The sequence below is a fragment of the Hemitrygon akajei genome, chromosome 8 (assembly GCF_048418815.1).
Source record: "Hemitrygon akajei chromosome 8, sHemAka1.3, whole genome shotgun sequence".
In the NCBI taxonomy this organism is placed as follows: Eukaryota; Metazoa; Chordata; class Chondrichthyes; order Myliobatiformes; family Dasyatidae; genus Hemitrygon; species Hemitrygon akajei.
The window spans coordinates 162,686,270-162,714,257 of NC_133131.1; the positions used below are offsets into that span (position 1 = coordinate 162,686,270).

Below are 27,988 nucleotides of genomic sequence, written 5' to 3' on the forward strand. Positions count from 1 at the left end.
TTGGTTTTCCACCTGGTGCCTCTAGGCCCTACCCCCTCCCCTATCTCTATTACTGGGCTTCGGCCCTCTCTTCCCCCCCATTCCTGATGAAGGGTCTCGGTCCGAAACGTTGGCTACTCTTTTCTCACAGATGCTGCCTGACCTGCTGAGTTCTTCCAGCGTTGTGTTCGTATTCTTTGATCCACAGCATCTGCAGTTGTATTTTTGTATAATCACTTTGCTACTGTGCAAGTTTTAGACACTCAGTGGCCACTTTATTAGATACAGCTGCTTGTTGATGCAAATATCTAATCAGCCAATCATGTGGCAGCAACTCAATGCATATCAGACCAAACATCAGAATGAAGAAGAAATGTGACCTAAGTGACTTTGATTCTCTCTGGTGCCAGATGGGGTGGTCTGAGTATCTCAGAAACTGCCGATCTCCTGGGATTTTAGAAATTATGGAGGACGGTGCGAGAAACAAACAAAAACATCCAGTGAGTGACAGTTCTATGGGGCAAAAACTCTTTGTTAATCAGAGGAGAATGGTCAGACCGGTGCAAGCTGACAGTAACTCAAATAACCACGCATTATACTAGTGGCGTGCATCTCTGAAACTGGAAGTGGATGGGTCAGAGCAGTCACCTCCTCCACCTAATAAAGTAGCCACTGCGAGTATGTTCCAAAATCAAAATGTTACAGGTAACATTGAAAATCTAGCACCAGGACAGAAAATGCTATAAACAGACACCAGGTCAGGCAGCAGTGTGGAACGACAGGTTCAAATGTGGAGTTATGTTGATTGTTTCTGCTCCATACAGGCGCTGTTTGACCTGCTTACTGTTTAAAGCATTATTATTTATACTTTCTAGCATCTCCCAATTATGTTTGTTGTCAAATGTATTCGGAAAAGTTTCCTTGAGATCGCAGTGAGGGGGGCTGCAACACTGGATCTCCTATTAGGGAATGGGGCAAAACAGGTGGCAAAAGTGTGTGTAGGGGATCTGCTGATCATATTCCATCAGCTTGAAAGCCACTATGGAGAAGGATAGGTCTAAATTGACACTTTGATCGACCAGCCTGTCAGAATACATCACCTCTCTGATGGCCAGTGGAGAGGATGTTTTCCTGCAGTGGGGGAGTCTAGGACCAGAGGGCACAGCCTCAGAATAGAAGGACATTGCTTTAGAAGAGAGATGAGGAGCAATTTCTTTAGCCAGAGGGTGGTGAATCTGTGGAATTTATTGCCTCGGACAGCTGTGGAGGCCAAGTCATTGGTGATGTTTAAAGTGGGGAGCTGATAGGTTCTCGATTAGTAAGTGTGTCAAAGGGAACAGGGGGAAAGCTGGAGAATGGGTTTGAGAGGGATAATATAGGTCGGCAGGTCAGACCCATGCATCTCTTCAGGAACCTGGTGGGGTCACTTGCTGTGACTTTGATCAGAATCCGATTCACTTTTAGCTGCCGCTCCGTTCTGAGTCCGACATCTTGGTCTTGTATTCACGCACAATGGCTTCCTCATCCTCCAGGGACAGGTCGATGTAGTCGTCGATATCGTTAGGTAGGTATTGCAGGATTTCTCTCAATATTTCATCTTCTTCATTACTACTTTGGGCTCCTAATAATTAGGAAATAAATACCTTAAAACCACAAAGATAATCCCAGTGGTCTGATGAAACCACCTTATCTAGTTCTGTAACCCATAGGACACGTGTTTGAAGGCATGCAAATCCCTTTGCTATGCTTACTTTCTCCATATCCATTATTAACAATATTTTAGGAAGCACCTAGGAGCTTTACAGAAGAAACCTCGCGGTACAAGTACACAGTCCCTGAAAGAGATGTCACAGATAGACAGGCTGGTGCAAAAGGCTGGCCTTCCCGAGTCAGGGCATTGAGTATAGAAGTTGGAGGTCATCTTGCAGCTTTACAAGATGTTGGTGAGCCTGCATTTGGAATGCTGCACATATTCGGTTTTCCGCCCTGCTATAGAAAAGATCAGGATGGCGGGTTGGAGATATGACCAAATAATTTTGAATGTTTCATTGGCCTCCATCCATGCAGTCTGTGGTAAGGATGCAACGTTAACGTTAATTTCAAGATAACTAAGTTACATAAGCAAGGATGTAATGCTGAGGCTTTGTAAGGCATTGGTGAGCTGCCACTTGGAGCATTGGGATCAGTTTTGGGCCCTTCTCTAAGAAAGGACGTGCTGGCTTTGGAGAGGGTCATGAGAATGATCTCCGGAATGAAGGGGTTAATGCATGAGGACCGCTTGATGGCTCTGGGCCTGTACCTGCTGGAGGTCAGAGGAGTGAGGTGGGATCTCATCGAAACCTATTGAATTTTGAAAGGACTGGATAGGATCGGAATCAGAATCAGGTTTAATATCACCGGCATGTTTCATGAAATATGTGAACTTTGCAGCTGTGGTACAATGAAATACCATGATAAATATAGGAAAAAACCTGAATTACTCTAAGTATATAGAGATATATATATAACATTTTAAAATTAAGATAACTAGTCAAAAACAGAAACCTTAAAAAAGTAGAGAGGTTGTGTTCAATGTCTATTCAGAAATTGGATGGCAGAGGGCAAGAAGCTGTTCCTGGATCACTGAGTGTGTGTGGATGTGGAGAGGATATTTCCAATAGTGAGCGAGTCTAGGACCAGAGGTGAGGAGAAATTTCTCAGACGGTGGAGGATCTGTGGAATTCATTGCCACAGACTGCTGTGCAGGCCAAGTCATTGGGTATACTTAAAGCGCAGTTTGGCATGTTCTTGATTTGTCAGGGCATCAAAGGTTATGGGGAGAAGGTGGCAGAATGGGGTTGAGAGGGTTAATTAATCAGCCATGGTGGAACAGACTCGACGGGCCGAGTGGCCTAATTCTGTACCTTGGTCTTACGGACATACCTGCTGGTGCAGAGGCGGTGGGTGCCGAGGCTGAGGTTCCATCTGCAGGAGGTGACAGACTCGATCCAGCGACAGGCATGGAATTGGCACTGATAGTTGGTTCCTGAACATCATCACAAGACAGAGTGTTTATCTTAATGCATGTCAACGTCACTTTTCATCTGAACCTGTCCACCTTGTCAAGAGCTGCTGTTCATTAGCTGGAAGACTGAAGATTGCTCCTGCGTTTATTGTGTCTGTCATCTTTGACAGCACATGGTTATATCAGCAGGACCAATACCAATTCCACAGAGATTTATCCCCAGCGTTCTTCAGAAACAATGGGGAGTCCATTGTACCTTAAAACATAGAACAGCACAGCACGGGGCAGGCCATTCGGCCCATAATGTTGTGCTGATCTATACTTTAAAAATTTTTATCATTTAGAGAAACAGGATGGTAGCAGGCCCACTGATCCACACTGCTCAATTACACCCACCTGACCAATTATCCTGATAACCGGTATGTCCGTGGGAGGAAACCCTCGCAGCCAAGGGGAGGATGCACAAACTCCTCACAGACAAGCTCTGCACTTCATTGTTCTTTCTGGAAAACACTATAGGGCTATCGAAACAAATACTTCACAACATCTTAGACATTTTCCTCCCCCGGGCAATTAACCTGATCACCCATTCTAGTTAGTCACCCCTACCCCCTCTATGTGTTTCAGAGGGCTCAGTACAGAGGGGTATTGGGGTCCAGGTCTATAGCTCCCTGAAGGTGGATGCACGTTGATAAACAAGGAGTCTGGCCTTTATTAGTGAAGGCTTTGAGTTAAGCTGCAGTATTATAAAACTCTGATTTGTAACGAGAGAGCTATGGATGGCGGTGAACCCACGTGCTGAGTGAGGTCTAGAATTGATCCGGACTCAAAATAAACAAGACAACACCAAAATCACAAAGCGTAGTACTAGAAATGGAACTCCTACCATTGAGCACAGAGTGCTCAGCACGAGGCCCTTAAGAACAGACTATCGATGAAGGAGTGTGGCAGGCAGTAATTGGTGGTCTGAGTCTTAAAGGGACAGCGGCAACTATTCCACGCTCTGGGAGCACCAAAACTTGGATGCCTGCTGCTGTTCATTCAGGACAGCCACATGATTAGGCCACAGCCAGGATTTTGCACTCAATTCTGGCTGCTATGTTCAGGATGTGCAGGCTTTAGAGAGGGTGCAGAAGAGGTTTACCAGGATGCTGCCTGGATTAAAAGGCACATCACGGAAACCAGCCTCCCCGCCATGGGCTCTGTCTGCAATTCCCGCTGTCTTGGAAAACATAAATCAAAGTCCCCTTCCACCCCAGTCATTCTCTCTTCTCCTCTCTTCCATTGGGGAGAAGGTAGAAAAGCTTGAAAACACAGACTAGCAGACTCAAGGACAGCTTCTATCCCACCGTGAGAAGATTACCTCATCAAGGCCCTTGCACCTTGTCTACCTGCACTGCGCTTTCTCTACAATTGTAACATTATATTCTCACTACTGTTTTACCCCTTGTTCTACCCCCGATGGACTGGTATACTGTATGGGAGACATGCAAAACAAAGATTTGCACTGGATTTTGGTATGAAATAATAATAAACCAATTACCAATAACATAGGAGTCCCTGGGCTAGTAGTGAGGTAGCACTTGAGGGAGACACTTTCTAAAACAGGGATTTTACAGAGGCCAACATAGGGTCTTCAGGTTAACATGCATAACTGATTAGCCAGCTCTGAGAAATGAAAGGGTTAATGCATGAAGAGCATTTAGTGGCTCTGGGAGTGTACTCAGTGGAGTTTAGAAGAATGGGACGGGGACCTTATTGGAATTTCAATATCGAATATTGAAAGGCCTAGATAGAGTGGATGTGGAGAAGATCTTCCCTATTGTTGGGGAATTAGGACCAGAGGGCACAAGGATTACAAGGACATCCCTTTAGAACAGAGATGAGGAGGAAATTCTTCAGCCAGAGGGTGATGAATCTGTGGAATTCATTGCCACATCATTGGGTATATTTAAAGCAGAGGTTGATAGGTTCTTGATTAGTCAGGGTGTCAAAGGAGAAGGCAGGAGAATGTGTTGAGATGTATAATAAATCACTCATGATGGAATGGTGGACCAGACCTGTTGGGCTGTTTGCCTTACTACTGCTCTTATGTTATTTTATATTCTTTATTGTAATGGTGTCACAGTCTGTGATGGAGTTCTGAGTTTTTATTTTATCTCTTCTGATTGTGTTTTACTTCACCTGGTTTATCTGATCAGGCAACCCATCCCTCTCGGGCGAGCCGTGTTCTGAATTGTCCGTGTCACCGGGCCTGTGGAGTCCTTGCCTTCTTATCTCCGCTGCTCTCTGCTCCTGTTCAAAACCGGGAAGCGAGAAAAGCTTTACTTGCCTGGAGCAGAGTAACCGAGGCAGTGAGGAACAGCTACCCACTGAAGATCACCCATTGCCTTTATTTGTCACACGTACATTGAAACCTACAGTGAAATGCATCGTACGTGTCAACGACCAACACAGTCCGACATTGTGCTGGGGGTAGCCCGTATCTACCATCACCCCTCCTGTATCACCATCGGAATCAGAATCCGGTTTAATTATTGTGGAATTATTTGTTTTGTGGCAGCAGGACAGCGCAATACATAAAATAGATCAGACAGACAGTGGCCACTTTAGTAACTACCTCCCGTACCTAATAAAGTGGCCACTGAGTGTATGTTCGTGGTCTTCTGCCGCTTAGCCCATCCACTTCAATGCTCTCTTCTCACTGCTGCCATCAGGTAGGAGGTACAAGAGCTTCAGGACTTGCACCACCAGGTTCAAGAACAATTAATACCCCTCAGCCTTGAACAGAAGGGGTTAACTGCACTCACTCGCCCCATCATTGAAATGTTGCTACAACCAATGATCTCCCTTTTAAGGGCTCTTTGTCTCATTATCTCATGTTCTTGGTACTTGGAAGAAGAAAGATATAAATGAATTAATGGAAAGAGCTGAGGAATGGGACAGAATGCGGAGTGGGGGGGGATTTGGGTCAATGGATTGATGTTTCAGCTAATAGATTAGGATTAATGGGATGACCTGTTGGATGATTCCATTATGGCATTCCCATTAACACCTGGAAAGGAGTACGAAGATCAATAGATACAGTTTCAAATAGGATGGGTTTCGAAGTCTGTAATTAAGAATATTTCCACTAACGGTAAACAAAAAAGAATTATGAGGATGTTGCTGGGACTTGAGGACCTGAGTTGTGGGGAAAGGTTGAATAGATTAGGAAAAGAGCGTAGGAGAATGAGGGGAGATTTGTCAGAAGCATTCAGAATTATGAGGGGTATTGATAGGGTGAAGCAAGCAGGCTTTTTCCACTGAGGTTGGGTGAGACTAGAACTAGAGGTCATGGGTTAAGGGTGAAAGGTGAAATGTTTAAGGGGAACATGAGGAGGAACTCCCTCACTCAGAGGGTGGTGAGAGTGTGGGACGAGCTGCCAGTGTAAGTGATGGATGTGGGTTTGGTTTCAGCATTTACAAGAGGTTTAGATAGGTACATGGATGGGAGAGCTGTGGTCTGAGTGCAGGCAAATGGAACTAAGCAGAATAGTAGTTTGGCATGGATTAGATGGGCTGAAGGGCCTGTTTCTGAGCTGTATTGCTCTATGACTCTAAGATTACCCCTTGAGGCACCAACCTGTCTCTTTTCTTCAATATATAATTTGGCCTCCTCAATTTTACCATCCATGGCTCGTAAAGCAAGGCGGGCTTCCCTGGTGCTGTAGCCTTCATTCACAAGGGTGGACACTGAAAGATCGTCCACCAACAGCTGATCCAGCAGCTCTTCTGCCTAAATGTGGAAGGATGCACAACAAGCTCTTTAGGTGGCTCACCAGTATTGATAAAGCATTGAGACTTTGCTGGGCTCAGCATGAGAAACAGCGTAGAACGATTGCACTGCAGAGAGTTCAATTTCTTTTCACCGCACATCCACAGCCATCTTGGTGCTAACATTCTCGGCCCTGTTTTCACATCCTGCCCTGCTCTAACTGACCACTCCACACCACTGTCATCTCTTCCTGCCAAGATCCTGCGGCTGTGTAAGCTCTGAGATTCACTCTCTACCTCTCTCTGCTCCTTTCAGACTTTCTTTGTCCTTTGTTTGCTAAAAGTACTCAGCAGGTCAGGCAGCATCCATGGACAGAAAGACAAAGTTGACATTTCAAAGAAAATAAAACAAGATATACTGCAGATGCTGGAAATCCAAAGCAACACACACAAAATGTTGGATGAACTCAGCAGGTCAGGCAGCATCTATTGAGGGAAATAAACAGTCGATATTTTAGTCCAAAGAAGGGTCTTCGCCTGAATCGTTGATTGTTTATTCATTTCCATAGATGCTGCCTGACCTGCTGAGTTTTTTACTTCAGACCCCTGCATCTACAGGTTTGTTTGCTTCTTAAATTCTTTTCCTGTCATAATAACTTGATATGTGACTCAGCCAAATTTCAATTGCTATTACTTATAAACCAAGGAACTCTTTTGATATTAAAAAGGCTGAATACTGTGAGAAAATATGTACACTGCATCCATTCTCACCTGCCCCTAACCTTCTTCATTCCTTTAACAAAGAACCTAGAACACTACAGCACAGTACTGTCTCTTCAGCCCATGATGTGGTGCCAGCCTTTTAACCTACTCTAAGATCAATTTAACCCTTCAGTCCTGCAAAGCTCTCCATTTTCTATCATATATGTACATACCTAAGAGTCTCTTAAATGTCCCTAATGTATCTGGCTCTACCACCACTCCTGGCAGGGCGTTCCACACAACTCCCACTCTCTGTGTCTAAAACCGTCCTCTGACATCCTCACTATACCTTCCTCCAATCACCTTAAAATTATGTCCTCTCGTATTATCTTTGGTTATCCACGATTTATGCCTCTTATCATCTTGTACACCTTTATAAGTCACCTCTCATCCTCCTTCACTCCACGGAGAAAAGCCCCAGCTCACTCAGCCTATCTCCATAAGACATGCTCTCCAATCCAGGCAGAATCCTCTTAAACCTCCTCTGCATTCTCGCTAATGTTTCCACCTCCTTCCTAGAATGAGGCGACCAGAACTGAGCACAATATTCCAAATAATAGAATAAGAAATAACAAACCAAGTTACACACAGTTCAAGGAGGTTCTCAGGAGCACATTGCAGAAAGTCCTCCCCTTCTTTGTGCTTGGACAAATGTGGTCTAACCAGAGTTTTATAGAGCTACAACATTATCTCATGAATCTTAAACTCAATCCCCCAATTTATGAAGGCTAACACACCATACACCTTCTTAACCACCCTATCAACTTGTGCGACAACATTATGGGATCAATGGACGTGACCTCAAGATCTCTCTGTTCTTTCACACTGCCAATAACCCTGTATTCTATCTTCAGATTTGACCTTCCAAAATGAAATCACCTCACACTTCCCTGAGTTGAACTCCACCTGTCACTTCTCCAATATCCTGACATTGTCCAATTGACACCTTATGGCAACCTTCGACACCATCTACACCACCATCAATCTTTGGGTCAAAATGTAAACCCCCCCAACTCCTTCAAGCACCAAGCTCATCACTTGCTTGAATGAGAAAAGAGAAATCTGGGAACTTGACATTTTAACCTGAAACTAAGTGCTTTACCTCGCCAAAGTTCCTCCTGGATTGGGGCAAATCTTTGTCATGGAAGAACCATACTCCCCAAAGCACCTGAAGCCGTAGGTTCAGGATTCTGTGTCTTCCACTCTTGTCCTGTGGAACATAGAACATACAAAAATGTGGAATCTTTGGCCCACAACGTTATGCTGGCCTATGTAAACCTGCTTCGTGATCAATCTAATCCTACATGTCCCTATTGCATCTACCTATACCACCACCTCTGGCAGTTCATCTCAGATACTCACCACTCTCTGTGTAAAGACCTACACCTGACATCTCCCTGAAACTTTCCTACAATCACCTGAAAAGGATGTCTTTAAATATTGGCCACTGCCGCTGCGTACACTCTGTGCTACTTTATTAGGTACACCTGCTCAGTAATGCAAATATTTAATCAGCCAATCATGTGGCAGCAACTCAATGTGTAAAAGCATGCAGACGTGGTCAAGTTGTTGTTCAGACCAGACATCAGAATGGGGAAGAAATGTGATCTAAGTGACTTTGACCGTGGAATGATAGTTAGTGCCACATGTGGTTGTTTGAGGACCTCTGAGACTCCTGATCTCCTGGGATTTTCATGCTCAACAGTCTCTAGAGTTTACAGAGAATGGTGTGGAGAAACACAAATCATCCAGTGAGCCGCAGTTCTGTGGATGAAAGCACCTTGTTAGTGAGCGAGGTCAGGGGAGAATGGCCAGACTGGGTCAAGCTGACAGGAAGGTAACAGTAACTCAAGTAACCACGCGTTACAACGGAGATGTGCAGAAGAGCATCTGTGAACATAAAACAACAACAGAACCTTGAAGTGGATGTGCTACAGCATCAGAAGACCATGAACATACCGGAGGTACCTAATAAAGTAGCCATGTGTGTAGACAGAGTGGGCACCCAGAAGCTGCAACATGGGTACTTAATTCAATTATGTTAGTTATTTCTGGCACACCTGGTTCAAAAAATCCAAACTTGTCAATTATTGAACAGTCAATTTAAAGGTTAAAGATTAACTTTATTTGTCAGACGTATAGGTTAATAGGTTAGTTGAATAGGTTAGGACTTAGAACATAGAAGAATGTTCTAACAAAAACAAAACATAGAACATAGAAGAATAAGGGGAGATTTGATAGAGGTATATAAAATTATGATGGGTATAGATAGAGTGAATGTAAGCACTGAGGCCAGGGGAGAAAAAAACCAGAGGACATGGGTTAAGGGTGAAGGGGGAAAAGTTTAAAGGGAACATTGGGGGGGCTTCTTCACACAGAGAGTGGTGGGAGTGTGGAATGAGCTGCCAGATGAAGTGGTGAATGCAGGCTCACTTTTAACATTTAAGAAAAACTTGGACAGGTACGTGGATGAGAGGGGTATGGAGGGATATGGGCCAGGTGCAGGTCAGTGGGACTAGGCAGAAAAATGGTTCGGCACAACCAAGAAGGGCCAAAAGGCCTGTTTCTGTGCTGTAATGTTCTATGGTTCTATGTTTCTAATCGAAACATACAGAGAAGTGTGTTAATGAGTTAATAAGTGTGTTAATCAATGACCAACACAATCCGAAGATTGTGCTGGGCAGCCTGTAAGTGTTGCTACGCTTCTGGTGCCAACATAGCATGCTAACTAATCGTAACCTGTATGCAATTGGAATGTGGGAGGGAATCAGCACACCCTGGGGAAACCCACATAGACATGAGGAGGAAGTACAGATTCCATACTGAAAGCTGCGGGAATTGAACCCCGACTGCTGGCGCTGTAAGGCTTCACACTACCGTACCATCTACTCTGAATCAGAGACAAAGTGATCTATCAAGCTGTCCAGTTTAGGGTTCAACAGGACCGTTGTCTATGGACCTCATCCAGGTATGTAAATTCCAGAGGTGATGTGAGCGTGATTGACTCTTGACCAAGTACAAACTTCAAGGACAAAACTATCTGATAGTTTCGTACTATAAGACCATAAGACATAGGAGTAAAATCATCCATTCAGCCCATCGAGTCTGCAATGGCATTTCATTGAGCCCTTCTCAACCCCATTCTCTTGCCTTTGCCCCGTAACCTTTGACTCCCTCACTAATCAAGAACCTACCAACCTCCGCTTTAACTATAACTAATGACTCTGCCTCCGTAGCTGTCTGTGGCAATGAATCCCACAGATTTACCACCCTCTGGCTAAAGAAATTCCTCTTCATCTCTGTTCTAATGGGACGTCCTTTTATTCCAAGGCTGTGCCCTCTGGTCCTAGACTCCCCCCACTATAGGAAACATCCTCTCCATATCCACTCTACTTGGACCTTTGTTGGAGGTTACATATCTCAACCCTTTGCAGAAGTACAGTACAGTTGACCCCACCATCTTCAGCAACTTCATTTGGGTTCCAAACTAGGTCAACAGCAGGGATGGCCACTAAGGCTGAATCAGGTCAGTACAATTGACTGCTCAGGAAATGGAGCAGGTCAAAGGGTGTAGGCACAGTCGAAAATGTGTCAGATGTGACTGTCCCCAGCAAGTTAAATTCTCAGTTCTCATTAATGGAGTCCCCATCACTAAAACATTGTCGATTGTCTATAACAATGGTAAGGTAAAATTTGTAAATTGGTCAGTTATTGTCACATGTATTGAGGTTGTGATGAAAAACTATACCTGCCATCCATACAGATCAATTCATTACAACAGCGCATTAGGGTAATTTGTATGATGTGGGAAATCTTGGTCTTTTTACAGAAGTGGTTTTCCATTCCCTTCTTCTGGGCAGTGTCTTTACAAGTTGGGTCATTGTCAATACTCTTCAGAGATTGCCTGCCTGGTGTCAGTGGTCACATAACCAGGACTTGTGATCTGCACCGACTGCTCATACGACCGTCCACCACCTGGTCCCATGGCTTCACGTGACCCTGATCGGGGTTGGGGGCTAAGCAGGTGCTACACCTTGCCCAAAGGTAAACTGCAGGTTAGCAAAGGGAAGGACCACCTTTCACTTCCCGTGGTAGAGACGTTTCTCCACTCCGACACCCGAGGTAGTACAAGATCAAACAATAACAGAGTGCAGAATGAAGAGACGCAGGTGCAGAGGAAGTGCAGTGCAGGTAGACAATAAAGTGCAAGGCCATAAAGAGGTAGATTGTGAGGTCAGGAGTCCACTGTATTGAATATGGGATGGTTTAATAATCTTATAGAAATGAGATACAAGCTGTCCTTGAATGGTTATGGGGGACTGGAAAATTGCAAATGTCACTCCACTCTTCAAGAAGGGAGAGAGGAAGAAGAAAGGAAATTGTAGGCCAGTTAGTCTGACCTCAATGGTTGGGAAGATTTGGAGTCTATTAAGGATGAGGTTTCAGGGTACTTGGAGGCACGTGATAAAATAGGCCAAATTCAGCACGGTTTCCCTAAGGGGAATTCTTGCCTGACAAATCTGTTGGAATTCTTTGTGGAAATAAGTGGCAGGACAGACAAAAGAGAATTGGTGGACATTGTGTACTTGAACTTGGCTAAGGTGCCTCACATGAGGCTACTAAACAGGATAAGAACCCATGGTACTACAGGGGAGATACTAGCATGGTTAGAAGATTGGCTGTCTGGCAGGAGGCAAAGAGTGGGTATAAAAAGGGCCTTTTCTGGTAGACTGCTAGTGACTAGTGGCGTTCTGCAGGTTTGGTATTGGGAACGCTTCTTTAAAGAGAAGCTTAATAGGTTCCTGGTTAGTATGGGCATCAAAGTTTAAGGGGAGGAGGCAGGAGAATGGGACTGAGAGGGATAATAAATCAGCCGTAATGGAATGCCAGAAGAGACTCGATGGGCAGAATGGTCTAATTCTGCTCCTATGTCTTGTGGTCTTATAGACTTGAGCTTGGTGATACATGCTTTCAGGCTTTTGTATCTTCTGCCCAGTTTTGAGGGGGAGGCAGAAACTTTGATGTAAAATGACATAAGATCAGTCACATAATATATGTGGTTATAAAATTAAGTTAGTGTCTAGATGTCTTTCTTGTAGCCCAGAATTATTGCACTGTCTAAAAGACACAGTGTAAAGGAGTAGTCTTTACTTACTTGAATGAGGGCAGCCCCTAAAATGCTCAGAATCCTTGAGGCCCTCCAAAACAAACCAGCCCACTTGACTGACAGCTCATCGACAATCCTGAAAGCTCACTTCCTCCACCCTCAATGGACCACTGCCACAACGTTAACACATACAAACCCAGCACCTCCAAACCTCCCATCGCTATCACCAAGGACAAGGGAGACTCCAGATCATAGCACAAGTAATTTCCCTCAATAAAAGAGCTGGACATTGACTTCAGGAATGGGACTTCACGAGAGGGACCTTGCTGGTTCACCGCCACCTACTCCAGGGGCAAATGGGGAAAGGCAGTAAATGCTTGCCTTGCCAGAGGCTACTTTTCCGTAAATGTCTAAATGAAGATCATGGGTGTAGACATCAACCATATAACACAGAACAGTACAGCACAGGAATCGCCCTTCGGCCTGCAATGTTGTACCAAACCAATTAAATTAGCAATCAAATGGCCAACTAGACTAATCCCTTCTGCCTACACAATGTCCATATCCCTCCATTTCCCTCGCATTCATGTGCCTATCCAAACAATTCCTAATGTATCTGCCTCTCCTGCCACCCCAGGCAGGCATTCCAGGCACCCAACATTCTGTCAAAAACACTTACCCCTCACATCTCCTTTGAAATTATCTGCTCTCACCTCAAATGCATGCCGCCTGGTATTAGAAGATAGTATTAGTGTGCTTGCAAGGATTAGGATCACCAACCTTTTGTTTTTGAAGACGATGCTGATTTTCTCCAAAACACTTGTTGAAATATGCCTGGGCACGTTCTAACCTCTCTCTGGCCTCTGCATGACACTGGATGTTGTTCTGCTGGAGATAGCACCAGGTTATGTCCAGATTCAGCACTCCACAGTTGTCAACACCGTTCAACAGTTCCTCCTTACATCGGCTGTAAGATCAACATGCACATCAAATCAATACGAGGAGGAACATTCTAACCACCCATCGCCTCATCTCCTGGCGCACGTGGAGTTTAAGCTGATACAGGGTGGTGCGGTTAGCGTAATCGCTTCACAGTGCCAGTGAATACCAATCAGAATTCAAATGGACCCCAGGGCAGCATACGGTAACATGCTATATATGTACTTTGATAATAAAGTTCCTTTGCGCTTTGAATTCCTGCTGCTACCTTTAGGGAGTTTGTATTTTCTCCTCGAGACTGTGTGGGTTTCCTCTGGGTGCTCCATTTTCCACCCACATTCCAAGTACAGCATAGAAACAGGCCCTTCAGCCCATCTAGTCTATGCCAAAACATTTAAACCACCTACACCTACTGACCTGCATCGGGACCATAGCCCTCCATACCCCTCCCCATCCATGTATCTACCCAAACTTACCTTAAATGTTGAAATCCCAGTCCCGGCAAAATCCTTGTAAATTTTCTCTGCACTCTTTCAACCTTATTTCCACTTTTTCCGTAGGTAAGTGACCAAAACTGCCCACAGTACTAGGTAGGCATCACCAATGTCTGATACCAATTCAGCATGACATCCCATCCCATTTTGGTGCCAGACGCGTGGCGGCACTTATGTAGAACCATTATTTTCAGTACCTCCTCCTTAAAGCTGTTCCTCCCTGTAATGATTTTGTATAATTTGCATCTAAGGTTTGCTGGTCTTGGTAGATCCTGACATAGGATTCCCAGTTCGTACTTTAGCTGTGTCCGCTGAGGATGGGATTTCGTGTAAATCTCCAATTGCTCCTCACAACCTCTTACAAGATCAATGGCTCATCATTTGAAATGGAGATGATAGAAATTACTTGTCACCGTGGGTGGAGAATCTATATGATTCTCCACCCCAGAAGTTTGCAGAGGCTGGATCTTTGGAAGTAGTTAAACAGGAGGTAGGTAAATACAGTGGATTTGGGCCACTGCTTAATCAGGGCAGCCATTTAGTGGGACAACTCTAAAAGAACAAAGTCTAATCGAGAAAACAGCCGGGATTCTCTTTGTTTATTTGTGACAGAAGACTGTTGCTGAACTGGTTCAAACTAGCTCAAGGCACGTGCACTTGTGTGGCCGTTAGACACTGCGCCATACTTAGAGCGAGCAGTTTTTAAATAACATCAGCTGCATGTGTTTGTGCTCAAAAAGCAGTGATATTTGTCACTGATAGTTGGGAGTAGGCAGTTTAATGATTTCAGCATGGACAAGATGGGCTGAAGGGCCTGTTTCTGTGCTGTACTTTCCTAATTAGTTCATTGTCCTTTGAACAGATACTCTGTGCATTCAAATACAAAACTTTTAAATCGTTAAAATCTTTAATTGTTCTTTGATTTGGTTGGAAATGGTATAGCTCATTCCTAGACAAAATTGGGGTTCAGTTCTTGCCGATGTCTGTAAGGACTTTGTATGTTTTTCCTCCGGGTGGTCCCATTTCCTCCCACATTCCAAAGATGTTGCGGCCAGTGTTAGTGAACCGTGAGCGTGCGATGTTGGTGCCAGAAACACAAGCAGGCTGCCCCAGCACAGCTCCAGGTTGATGCAAAAGACGCATTTCTCTGTCTGTTTCGCTGTTTCAACATATACGTGACATTAAAGCTAATCTTTAAAATCTTTAGTCCTAATTTTCACATATTAGAAGGCTAAAGCTGGTTAACTTAAATTAGAACCTTCCACCTTTATAACTCACTACCTTGGTACATGAGAATCATAAAGGATATTTAAATGCAAATTCGATCACCTGAATTCTGTTTCGGCCTGATTTAGAAACCAAAGTGCCTGTGCATAATCACTCTTCTTCATGTTCCATCGACCGACCTCATGCAGAATCAAGGCTGTTAGAAAAACCTATCGCCAAATAAATGCAGAAGTTAAATCAGCAAAATATGGAAAAACTGTCTGCAGGTGTTAGAGTTAGGCGGTTGGAACCGGAATTGGTAAACCGGTTTATTACTGTCTAATGCACCGAGATTCTTGTCTTGCATACAGTTCATACAGATCACATCACTACACTGTGCATTGAGGTACCAGCAGCAAAGTCCCACTCCAGAGGTCAGAGCAGAAGATCTAGGCAGTGGAGGATGGAGTCTCCTGAACAGCCTTTGGGCCTGTACTCGATGGAGTTCAGGAGATGACAGGAGGATCTCACTGAGATGTACCGGCTACTGAGAGGTCTGGATAGACTGGATATAGAGAGGATGTTCCCATTAGTAGGAGAGTCTAGGATCTGAGGGCACAGCCTCGGAATAGAGGGACGTGCTTTTCAAACTGATACCCGTAGAAACTTCTTCAGCCAGAGCGTGGTGAATCTGTGGAATTCGTTGCCACGGAGGGTAATGGAGGATGAGAATGATAAGTTCTCGATTGGTAAGGGGGTTAAGGCCAGGGGAAGATGGAGGGAGAATGGAGTTAAATGGCCTATACGTGCTCCTGCATTTCACGTTCTTTATGGGCGTTGTGTTGAAGTCTCTGAAGAATGCGTTCTACTCAGCTCCATTCTGCATCACGCTTCAAAGGAAATGCACAAGCGCCCTTTAAACCAATAAGTTCCTTAGTCCTTAGTAACGCCCCACACATCAGGGCAGAAAGGGTTTAGTGTGTGTTTTTTCAGAATACTTACCGCCCTGTCACTTTCAGGGAGATTAACAATTTCTCTTCTGTGGTCTGTTGCGTTGAAGTGTGTCCCTTCAAAATCTTTATCTGCAACAGGATCAAAGATGGGTCTCTGAGAAGTCACGCCCACAAATGTGAAACTTAAGTCATTGATGTATCAGGCTTGCATTCTCAGCAATGAGGACACCAGTCTCCTCCTCGAGATCTGCTCCCATAATCCGTGCGTCAGGAACCCAGGGGCCCTCACTTCCAGGAGTCACTCCAGAAAGGGGCGATGCCTCAAAAAGGAAGCACCCATTATTTACCTGTTTATTTATCGAGATACAGCACAAGGTCAACTGGCCTAATTCTGCTCCGACGACTCATGGTCTTATGTCAAGACCCCCACCACGAGGAGGTACAGGAGCCTGAAGACATACACTCAACGTTCTAGGAACAGCTTCTTTGCATCTGTCATCAGTGAATAAGCCCACGTGGTTAGGGGAGAGTGTAGTGACTGCAGTGGGCACCAAACCTAATCTTATAGCTGTAACACTATCTGCTACACTACTGTGCAAACATTGTTAATTTGTAAACCTCTATAAAGTCCCCTCTCAGCCCCCCATGTATGTGGGAAAATGTACAAGCGTATCCAGCTTCTCCCCGTAACTCCATAAGACCATATGATACAGGAACAGAACTGGGCCATTTGGCCCATCGAGTCTGCTCCACCATTTCGTCAAGGGGGGGTCCAATTTTCCTCTCAGCCCCAATAGAAACATAGAAAACCTACAGCACAATACAGGCCCTTCGGCCCACAAAGCTATGATGAACATATCCTTAGCTTAGAAATCACCTAGGGCTACCCATAGCCCTCTATTTTCCTAAGCTCCATGCACCAATCTTCAGCCTTCTTCCTGTATCCCCTCATGCCCTGACCAAACAAGACTCTATCAACCCCTGCCTTAAATCTGTTAAAGACTTGGCCTCCACAGCTGCCTGAGGCAAAAAATTCCACAGATTCACCATCCTCTAGCTAAAGAATTTCCTCCTTATCTCCATTCTAAAAGGATGTCCCACTGTTCTGAGGTTGTGTCCTCTGGTCTTAGACTCTCCATCCAGAGGAAACATCCTCTCTACATCCACTCTATCAAGGCCTTCCACCATTCGACAGGCTCCAATGTGGTCATCCCTCATTCTTCTGAATTCAAGTGAATACAGGCCCAGAGCCCCAAATGCTCTTCATATGACAAGCCATTCAATCCTGGAATCATTTTTGTGAACCTCCTTTGAACCCCCCTTCCAGTTTCAGCAATCCGTTCTAAGATAAGGGGCCCAAATGTGCTCCCAATACTCCAAGTGTGGCCTCACCATTACATCCTTGCTCTTATATTCTAGTCCTCTTGAAATGAATGCTAACATTGCATTTGCCTTCCTCACCACAGACTCAACCTGCAAATTAACCTTCAGGGAATCCTGCACGAGGACTCCCAAGACCCTTTGCACCTCAGTTTTTTGTATTTTCTTTCCATTTATAAAATTGTCAACCCTTTCATTTCTTCTACCAAAGTGCATGACCATACACTTCCTAACACTGTATTCCATCTGTCGTTTCTTTGCCCTTTCTCTTAATCTGTCTGTCCTTCAGTAGCCTCTCTATTCCTCAAAACTACCTACCCCTCTGCCTATCTTCGTATTGTCCGCAAACTTTAAAACAAAGCCATCAAATCCATCATCCAAATCACTGACATATAATGTAAAAAGCCTCTGTCCCAACACAGACCCCTGTGGAACACCACTCGTCACCAGCAGCCAACAAGAAAAGGCTCCCTTCGTTCCCGCTCTTTGCTTCCTGCCAATCAGCCACTGCTTTATCCATGCTAGAATATTGCCTCGGTGTGGCACCTTGTCAAAGGCCTTCTGAAAATCCAAGTACACAACATCAACCGATTAACCTTTGTCTAACCTGCTTGTTATTTCTTCAAAGAATTCCAACAGATTTGTCAGGCAGGATTTTCCCTGGAACAAATCACGTTGAATATGGCCAATGTTATCATGTGCCTCCAGGTACCTCGAGACCTCTCTTCACCACACGTTGCCTCTGTTTGTAAACCAGCTACCTCATCTTCTGTACTATTATCCACCTTTCCTACGATATTTCTTGCATTGAAATAAAGGCAGCTCAGGACACTAGTCACACCGTGCTCAACTCTTTGATTCCTAACTGTGTCTAAGGTTTTATCAACATCTGCCTCCACAGCCTCTCCACGAACTGTTCTGGAATTCTGGTTCCCACCCCCCTGCAACTCTAGTTTAAACCCCACTATGCAGCATTAGCAAACCTTCCTGCTAGGATACTGGTCCCTTTCCAGTTCAGGTGCAAACTGTCCCATCTCTACAGGACCCCTTTCCCTGGAAGAGAGCCCAATGATCCAAAAATCTTACACTCTCCCTCCTACACCAACTCCTTAATCACATATTAAGCTTCCTAGTTCTAGCCTCACTGGCAATCCTGAGATCACAACCCTGGAGGTCCTGCTCTTTAACTTAGCACCTAACTCCCTGAACTCCCTAAACGAAACCTCGTCACTTGTCCTACCCATGTCATTGGAACCTACATGGACCACAACTTCTGGCTGTTCACCCTCCCACCTGAGAATGCTGAGACTTGATCAGAGATAACCCAGACCATGGCACTCGTGGGGCAACATACCATCTGGGAATCTCATTCCTGCCCACAGAACCTCCTGTCCATTCCCCTAACTAACAAATCCCCTATCACTGCAGCGTGCCTCTTCTTCCCCCTCCCCTTCTGAGTCACAGAGGCAGACTCAATGCCAGAGACCTGACCACTGGGACTTTTCTGTAAAGTCATTTCTCACACCCCTCCCATCCCGACAGTATCCAAAGTGCCATACCTGTTGTTGAGGGGGATGGCCACAACGATACTCCTTAACCCCTTTCCCCTTCCTGACTGTCACCCAGTTTCCTGTGTCCTGCACCTTGGGTGTAACTACCTCTCTATATGTCCTATCTGTCACCCCCTCAGCCTTCCGAATGATCCAGAGTTCATCCAGTTCCAGCTTCAACTCTTACACAGTTTGTTAGAAGCTGAAGCTGGATGCAAGTCTTGCAGTTGTAGTCATCAGGGACACTGGAGGTCTCACTGCCTTCCCACGTCCTGCAAGAGGAGCATTCAACTACCCTGCTTGACATCGCTACCTGGATGAGCAGATATAAAGAAGAGAAGGAAAAAAAACTTGAGCTTTTCTTTCCTTTGCTTTCTCTTGAGTGAAGCCTCTCTTCACTGAAGCCTCGAAGAGTTAAAGCCTCAAGATCACCACTCTGACTCTGTCCACTCAGATGACTGCCACTGTGCTTGACCCTTGCCTCCCTTTAATCTGCTCTTGCTCATCAGTCCCAGATGCAGATTGGTCACTGGTCAAACCTCTGTCATGCTGTTGTGACCTGCTCCTGCCTTTTATCCTCAGACAGTGGGCCTGACTGAAGCCCCCTCCTCTCCAAATTCCAATGTCCAGATTGGCTGCTGGCCAAAGCTCTGTTATCAAACCCTCCATTCCCAGTAACGTCCACATAAATCTATTTTGAAGCCTTCCAGTTTAATAACATATTTCCTATATACAGGGTGACCAGAACTGAACGTATGCTCCAAATGTGGCTTTATCAATGTCCTGCAAAACTATTACATGTCAACCTAACACGTTCGCTCAATGCCCTAACTGATGCCTTGGAGTTAAAGTAATTTTTAACCGAGGCTTTACAAGACATTGGTCAGACTGTGCTCAGAATATTGTGGGCAGTTTTGGGGACCCTCATCTATGGAAGGACATGCTGGCATTGAAGAGGGTTCAGAGGAGATTCACGAGAATTACCCCGGAAATAAAAGGGATAATGTATGAGGAGCATTTGATGGCTCTGGGTCTGTACTCACTGGAATTTAGAAGAAGAAGGGGAAGGGATCTCATTGAAACCCATCAAATATTGAAAGGCCTAGATCGAGTGGATGTGGAGAGGATGTTTCCTATAGTGGGGCTCTCTAGGGCCAGAGGGCACAGACTCAGAATAGAGAGATGTCCATTTAGACAGAGATGAGGTGGAATTTCTTTAGCCAGAGGGTGGCAAATCTGTGGAATTTATCGCCTCAGACAGGTGTGGAGGCCAAATCATTGGGTGTATTTAAAGCGGAGGTTGATTAATCAGGGCATCAAAGGTTACTAGAACATAGAAATCTACAGCACATTACAGGCCCTTCAGCCCACAATGTTGTGCCAACCATGTAACCTACTCTACTACTTCCCTACTGCATAGCCCTCTATTTTTCTAAGCTCTGTGTACCTATCTAAGAATCTCTTAAAAGACCCTATTGTATCCGCCTCCTCCACCGTTGTTGGCAGTGCATTCCATTCACCCACCAGAAGAAGGCAGAAGAATGGGGCTGAGCAGGAAAATAAATCAGTGTTTTGGATTGGCAGAGCAGGCTTGATGGGCTGAATAGCCTAATTCTGCTCTTATATCTTATAGAGATCTTGCAGATGCTGGAAATCCAGAGCAACACACATAAAAATGTTGGAGGAACTCAGCAGGTCAGGGAGCATCCATGGAAATGAATGAACAGTCAACGTTTTGGGCTGAGACCCTTCCTCAGGACTGAGAAGAAAGGGGGAAGGTGCCAGAATAAAAAGGTGGGGGGGAGGGGAGGGGAAGGAAGACTTGCCAGAAGGTGATTGGTGAAGCCAGGCTGGTGGGAAAGGTAAAGGCTGAAGAAGAAGGAATCTGATAGGAGATTCTTGTTATCTTATGGTCTAATTTTGCCAACCACCATATATCTTGGGATATGGGAATGATAGTAGGCAGAAACTCCAGAGCAGAGCCTACACCGCACGGTCAGCCTATTGCCTTTAAGATGCTATGCACAGGATGGGTGGCCCGCTCCCACTCTCAGAAGTATGCCATTGGCTATAAAGCGCCTTGAGACACCGTGTCTGGGGAAGACGTAATGCAAAGCTTGTGGAGAGATACTAAGATACTTTTATCTTACAATTGAGAGCATCCTGAGTGGCTGCCTCACTGCCTGGTATGGGAACCGTACTTCCCACAATCGCAGGACTCTGCAGAGAGTGGTGCGGACAGCCCAGCGCATCTGTAGATGTGAACTTCCCACGATTCAGGACAATTACAAAGACAGATGCTTAAAAGTGTCAAAATTAAGTACACCTGTATACCTGCTCGTTAATGTAAATATCTAATCAGCCAATCATGTGGCAGCAACTCAATGCATAAAAGCATGCAGACATGGTCAAGAGGTTCAGTTGTTGCCTAGACCAAGCATCAGAATTAGGAAGGAATGTGATCTAAGTCAGTTTGACTGTAGAATGATTGTTGGTGCCAGATGGGGTGGTTTGAGTATCTCAGAAGCTGCTGATCTCCTGGGATTTTCATGCATTTTCTAGAGTTTATAGAGAATGGTATGGTGTGAAAACCAAAAAAAAAAATCCAGTGAGTGGCAGTTCTGTGGGCAAAATGCCTTGTTAATGAGGGAGGTCAGAGGAGAACGGCCTCTGGTTCAAGCTAACAGGAAGACGACAGTAACTGAAATAACCACGCGTTACAACAGTGGTGTGCAGAAGAGCATCTCTGAATGCCCAACACGTCAGACCTTGAAGTGGATGGACTACAGCAGCAGAAGATCACAAACGTACACTCGGTGGCCACTCTATTAGGTACAGGAGATATTGAATAAAGTGGCCACTGAGTGGATATGTAATTTGATAATGCATTTACTTTGAAACTTTGAGTGGATTCTCGAATCTGTAATACTCACCTCGTTTTGCCAACAGTTCTGCCCCCTTAATAATTCTGGAGACAAAGGCCTCACGCTTTCTTTCTTCGGTATTAATCAGAGCGAGACCAAAAACCCCTTTATTCTTCACACCTTGTTCACCAAGGGTCTTGTCTGGAGAGGAGCAATGGAAATATTGTTATTGTCCCATGTACCGAGAAAGTGAAAAGCTGGTCTCGCTTACTGTTCACACAGATCAGATCATTTCTCCGCACCAAAGTTATACATCGTAAAGCAAAAACAGAATGCAGAATAACGATTCAAGGTACAAGATTGTTTATCGTAATTCTTCAGTGTAAAGGAGAACAAAATGATTGTTACTCTGGATCCGGTGTAGTATAAAAGGATACAATAAGTGTAAAAGAAACACAATAAATATAAAAGCAATCCTTGAAAACACAGTGTACAAGTAACTTGCATGATGTACAAGGTTGCTTGTATGTATATTAGGTGGGGGGGGGGGTGGGTTAACAAGGTAGATGGTGAAGTCAAGCGTCCATTCAAAATTCTGATAACAATAGGATAGAAGCTGTCCTTGAACCTGCTGGTACGCGCTTTCAGGATTTTGTATCTTCTGTCCAATGGCAGAGGGTGAAGAAAGAATGTCGGGGGTGGGCGGGGTCTTTAACTATTCTGGCTGTTTTACCCAGGCAGTATAATAACAGGAAATCAATAATACACCAGGATAATGTACAATCCACTCGGTGGCAGGACCCACAAGTGTAATCACCTCTATTCTTAAAGTCGAGTTTATTGTCATTTGCTTAAGTACGTATGCATGGGGAAAAATAAAATACTTGTGGCAGCATCACAGGCACACGGCGTCAAACACACAACATTCAAGTAAATATTATACTAAGGTTAAACAAGAAAGACCGTCATTGGATAAATAACCGAAATCCAAAGTGATCAAAGCGGTCGTACTGTTCCTTGTGATTAGCTTTGTGTCAGTCAGTTCAAGAGCCAAATGGTTGAAGGGAAGTCGCTGTTTCTGAGCTTGGTAGTGTGGGATGCCGGGCTTTTGCACCTCCTGCTCCACGGGAGCTGCGAGAAGATGGCATGGCTCGGATGGTGGGGATCTTTGATCCCCCTTCTTGAGGGGGAGTGGGAAGGTGATAGGCAGATGCAGAGGGTGGAGTAGGGGCAAGAGACGGGGTTATGGGGGGTGGCTGGGAGTAGTGCAGCCAGGCTGTAGACTAACCAGGAATCTTTACTCTATTTGTCTTCAGCCTTACCTTGTTACTGGAGGGGGCCGAGGGCAGACATGTCAGTGTGGGAATAGGGAGAGGAATTAAAATGGCTGTCACCCAAGAGGTCCTGATTGAAATGGCAGACAGAGCGAAGGTGCTCAGTGAAACAGTCGCCCAGTTGGTGTCGAGACTTGTCAATGTGATGCCCAATTCTCGTTTTATCTTTAACATTGAACAGTATGGCACAGTACAGGCCCTTCAGCCCGTGATGTTGTGCTGACCTTTTAACCTACTATCAAGGCTCAATCTAACCCTTCCCTCCCACATAGCCCTCCATTTTTCTATCATCCATGTGCCTACCTAAGAGTTTTGTAAATGTCCCTATTGTATCTGCTGCAACCCACCACTCTCAGCGTAAAGAATTTACCTCTGACATCTCCCATATGCTCAACTTTGCTCAACCTATCACAAGCTCCACATTGTCAACACCATCCACATCAGAAACCAGAAAAGGAAATGTGATTGTGCAGGTTCGTGAAATATACTTAACGTGCCAACGATGTAAAGGGTGACAACCATTTGTCCGCAGTTTAAGTTCCTTTGTGCACTTGAAGCAAAAGATGTGTACGCGCATGTACACGCACAAACCTTAGAGGGAATATTGCCAACACACCACATGTCTTCTTAATAACCCTACCAACTCACACAGCAACTTCTTGGATCTATGGACGTGAATCTCAAGATCCCTCTTTTCCTCCACAACGTTAACAATCCTGCCAGTAACCCAGCATTCTGCCTTCAAGTTCGATCTTCTAAAGTGAATCACTTCGCCCTTTCTGGGTTGAACTTCATCTGCCACTATAAGGCAACTAAAATTTGTACTTACCCAAATTAAATATCTTGCCTTTATATGTCAATTGCATATTCTCTGCTTTAATATTCTGTAAGTTCTTCTCAATTCTGTAAAATGTAATTCAGCTAGTTACAATATAATTAATCACAAAGCATTGTTGTTCGACACAGAACAATTGTGGGACATCCACCTTCACTTAGCGGAGAGGGATGTGAGCACTTTGTCCTCTTTACTGGAGATAAGAGCCTCACAAGGTTCATAAAACATTCGGCCCATTGACCCTGCTCTGTCATTCCATCATGGCTGATTTATTATCCCTCTAACCCTATTCTTTGTCCCAAATATCTGATGCCCTGACTAATTGAGAATCTATCAACCTCTGCATTAAATATACCCAATGACTTGGCCCCAACAGCTGTCTGTGAAAATGAATTTCATGGATGCACCACACTCTGGCTAAAGAAATTATTCCTCATCACGATTCTAAAGGGCATCCTTCTATCCTGAGGCTGTGCCCTGGACTCTCCCACTATTGGAAGCATCCTCTCCACCATCCACCCTATCTAGACCTTTCAATATTTGATAGGTTTCAATGAGATCCTCCCTCATCTTTCTAAATCCAGCGAGTACAGGCCCAGAGCCATCGAAAGCTCGTATGTTAACCCTTTGATTCCTGGGATCATTCTTGTAAACCTCCTCAGGAGCCTCTCCAACGCCAGCACATAATTTTGTAGATAAGAATCTCATAAATGTCATCCTTTACAATTCTAAAATTAAATATTATGGACTCTTACTTACTCATTACACAGTTTTGCACCTGTGGCATCTCGAGAGATCTTCATCTTCATTTTCTTTTCTTTTCCCTGCAAGGTAAACCTGACTTTAGCCCGTAGAACATAGAACAGTACACACAGGAACATCCCCTTTGGCCTATCTTGTCCGCACCCAATATGATGCCATTGTAAATCAGAGGAAATGGGAGAGGGAGTAATAAAAACACTTTAAATTGGTTTTCGCCAAGGAGGAAGACATGGAAGGTGGGAAGATCGGGGAGGGGGTGTGCTAATGTTCTAGGGCACATTGATGTCAAAAAGGAGGAGAGGTTGGGCATTTCGAAGAACATCAAAGTGAACGTCTCCAGGGCCTGGTGGGATCTATCCAGGGTTATTGAGAGAAACAAGACAGAATTGCTGAAAACTGCAAACAAAATGCTGGAGGAACTCAAACCAGAGAAAATCTGCAGATGCTGGAAATCCAGAGCAACACACACTAAATGCTGGAGGAACTCAAACCAGAGAAATTCTGCAGATGCTGGAAATCCAGAGCAACACACACAAAATGCTGGAGGAACTCAGCAGACCAGGCAGCATCTATGGAGAGGAGTACAGTCAACATTTCAGGCCAAGACCTTTCAGCAGGACTAGAGGGAAAAAAAGGTGAGGGGTAGACTGCCCTGATTGACCAGTCACTACAGGAAGTAGGTAAAAGCTTTGGACAAAACATATGTTAGGCCATATCTGGACTATTGTGTACCATTCTGGCCAGCATGTTATGGGAAGGATGTGAAGGACTTGGAGAGACCGCAGAAGAGGTTCACTGGGATGTTGTCTGCGTCCGAGAGTATGAGCTATGAGGGGAAGCTGGACAACTTTGGATAACTTTTTCTGAACTGCTGAAGGTCAATGGGGCGTAGGGTGACATGACTGTTATGGAAAGTGTAAATATTGTAAAGAGTCAGAATATTTTTTTCCCCAGTGTAGATATGTTACTAAATCGAGGACATAGATTCAAGGTGAGGAGAGAAGTTTAAAGGACATTTACAGGGCAAAATTATTTTAAACACAGAGTGATGGGGTCTGGAACACATTGTCAGGGGAAGAGTGGAATCAGATATGATAGTAACATTTAAAAGCTTATCATATGAGGCAAGATTGAGCACACTGGGGCTTTTCTCTTTGGAGCAAAGGAGGATGAGAGGTGACTTGATGGAGGTGAGAGTGGACAGCCAGTACCTTTTACCCGTTTGAAAATGGCTTACACTAGAGGGCATAATTTTAAGGTAATTGAAGGAAAGTATAGGGGGGATGCCAGAGGTAGTTTTTTAAATATACGTAGATCACCTTGCCGGGGGTGGTGCTAAAAGCAGGTACGTTAACGACATTAAAGAGGCACATGGATGAAAGAAGAACAGAGTGCTGTGTGTGAGAGAAGGATTAGATTGATCTTGGGGCGAGTCACAAGTACAGCACAACATAATGGAGGGGCCTGCACTGTGCTGTACTGATGAATAGTCTATGTTCTGTGGTCCTGTGGGTTTCCTGTTCCTCTGGCATAGAGCAGTCCTGGGTCAGAGGGCAAGAGCTTTTTGTTGATGACTGATCTTACCTGGAGGTGCTTTGGTAACTGGATGCTAAGCTGTAGATCTCCAGAGCTGGTGTCCCCATTCTCTGTGCAATCCATCATATTATTGGCATCCGTGTCTTGCTGTGTTGGGAGAGTACAGAAAGTCATTATTGCTGTGAGGTTCACTTTCTTCAGAATATTCACTCTTTCAGAACCGTCGATACTAATGGGTTCCAGGGTCATAGAAATAATCCCGTCGAGCCTGCAGGCACCACCCAGAACCCATTTCGACTAACTTATACTGACTGTGAGCACCTGAGGAAGTCCGAGCAGTAACAGGGAGCAAACTCTGCCAGAGGCTTATAGAAACATAGAAGAACCTACAGCACAATACTGGCCCTTCGGCCCACAAAATTGTGCCATACATGTCCCAACCTTAGAAATTACTAGGCTTACCTATAGCCCTCTATTTTCCTAAGCTCCATGTACCTATCCAAAGTCTCTTAAAAGACCCTATTGTATCCGCCTCCACCACCGTCGCCGGCAGCCCATTCCACGCACTCACCACTCTCTGTGTAAAAACCTTACCCCTGACATCTCTGTACCTACTCCCCAGCACCTTAAACCTGTGTCCTCTTGTGGCAACCATTTCAGGCCTGGGGAAAAGCCTCTGACTATCCACACAGGGCACAGGAGCAGGTTGTCTCTTCATTACCATGCCTACTTCATCACTGTGATATTTGCAGCGTCACGGTGATATCAGAACCAACACTGATATCTGGACTGTTACTGCAATGCCTGCAGCAACATCAGTGTGATACGACCGCCCCTCCCACAGCAAAGTTCACTGAAACTGCAGTTCAGTGTCAGCTTTCACTTTCACCAGCATTAAGGGGAATTACGAGCGGAAAGCCCCAGCCAACAAGCTGAGATAACACCTCTGTAGGGGGTGGGGTGAGAGAGGGAGGGAGGGGGAGATGCACAAATACAGAGGGAAGCACATATTGTGACAAACACACCCAGATATTAAGATCCACAAGCATTCTCTCTCTGTAGGATCACGTTTACCCAATTTACAGCATCACAACTACAAAGTGCAGCTTAACCAAGAAGCTTTGAACATTCACCTCTTCCCGTTCGGAAATAAAATTTCCCCTTATTAACGTTTCTCTGCGTTTCCCATCCTGCTCTGGATGAATCAAATCCCTCCCCCCGCCTCACCCCGACAACCATTTGTTGTTTAAAAGTTATTTTAAATGATTTTGAGAAGTTCAAAATTACTTAAGGATCCACTCTTTGATCTTGACATTGAATTACATACTAAGAACACTTACAGTACACCCTGTGGACCCTTTCTTACTGAAGTGACTATGAACCTGAGCAATTTAGATCACAGTTCAACTTACTGGCTGTCTCCCTTCTGCCATGGTTTGTCAGCTAGACCTGCTACGTCGAAAGACACTTTCCGAGTAAGTGAAACTAAAAGTACACTTCATGCAGTCTTGGGTAGGTCCGTCGTCT

The 27,988-nt window shown here is 44.8% G+C and overlaps 1 protein-coding gene across 2 annotated transcripts; it reads right to left on the reverse strand.

Annotated features, from left to right (window-relative positions):
* LOC140732388 (NEDD8 ultimate buster 1-like) lies at positions 1–27,988 on the reverse strand. Of its 2 annotated transcripts, none has more exons than XM_073054969.1 (13): positions 27,874–27,988; positions 26,510–26,608; positions 24,923–24,987; positions 24,158–24,231; positions 22,064–22,195; positions 16,250–16,329; positions 15,371–15,477; positions 13,389–13,575; positions 8,604–8,711; positions 6,609–6,761; positions 5,168–5,278; positions 2,902–3,004; positions 1–1,600 (listed from the first exon to the last, which is right to left on the reverse strand). In XM_073054969.1, exons 1-13 carry the CDS (start codon positions 27,892–27,894, stop codon positions 1,440–1,442), a joined length of 1,401 nt encoding a protein of 466 aa, XP_072911070.1. In that variant the 5' UTR covers positions 27,895–27,988; the 3' UTR covers positions 1–1,439. The 2 variants fall into 2 exon arrangements, with proteins under 2 accessions (XP_072911070.1, XP_072911071.1); XM_073054970.1 differs by lacking the exon at positions 27,874–27,988 and adding an exon at positions 27,183–27,229.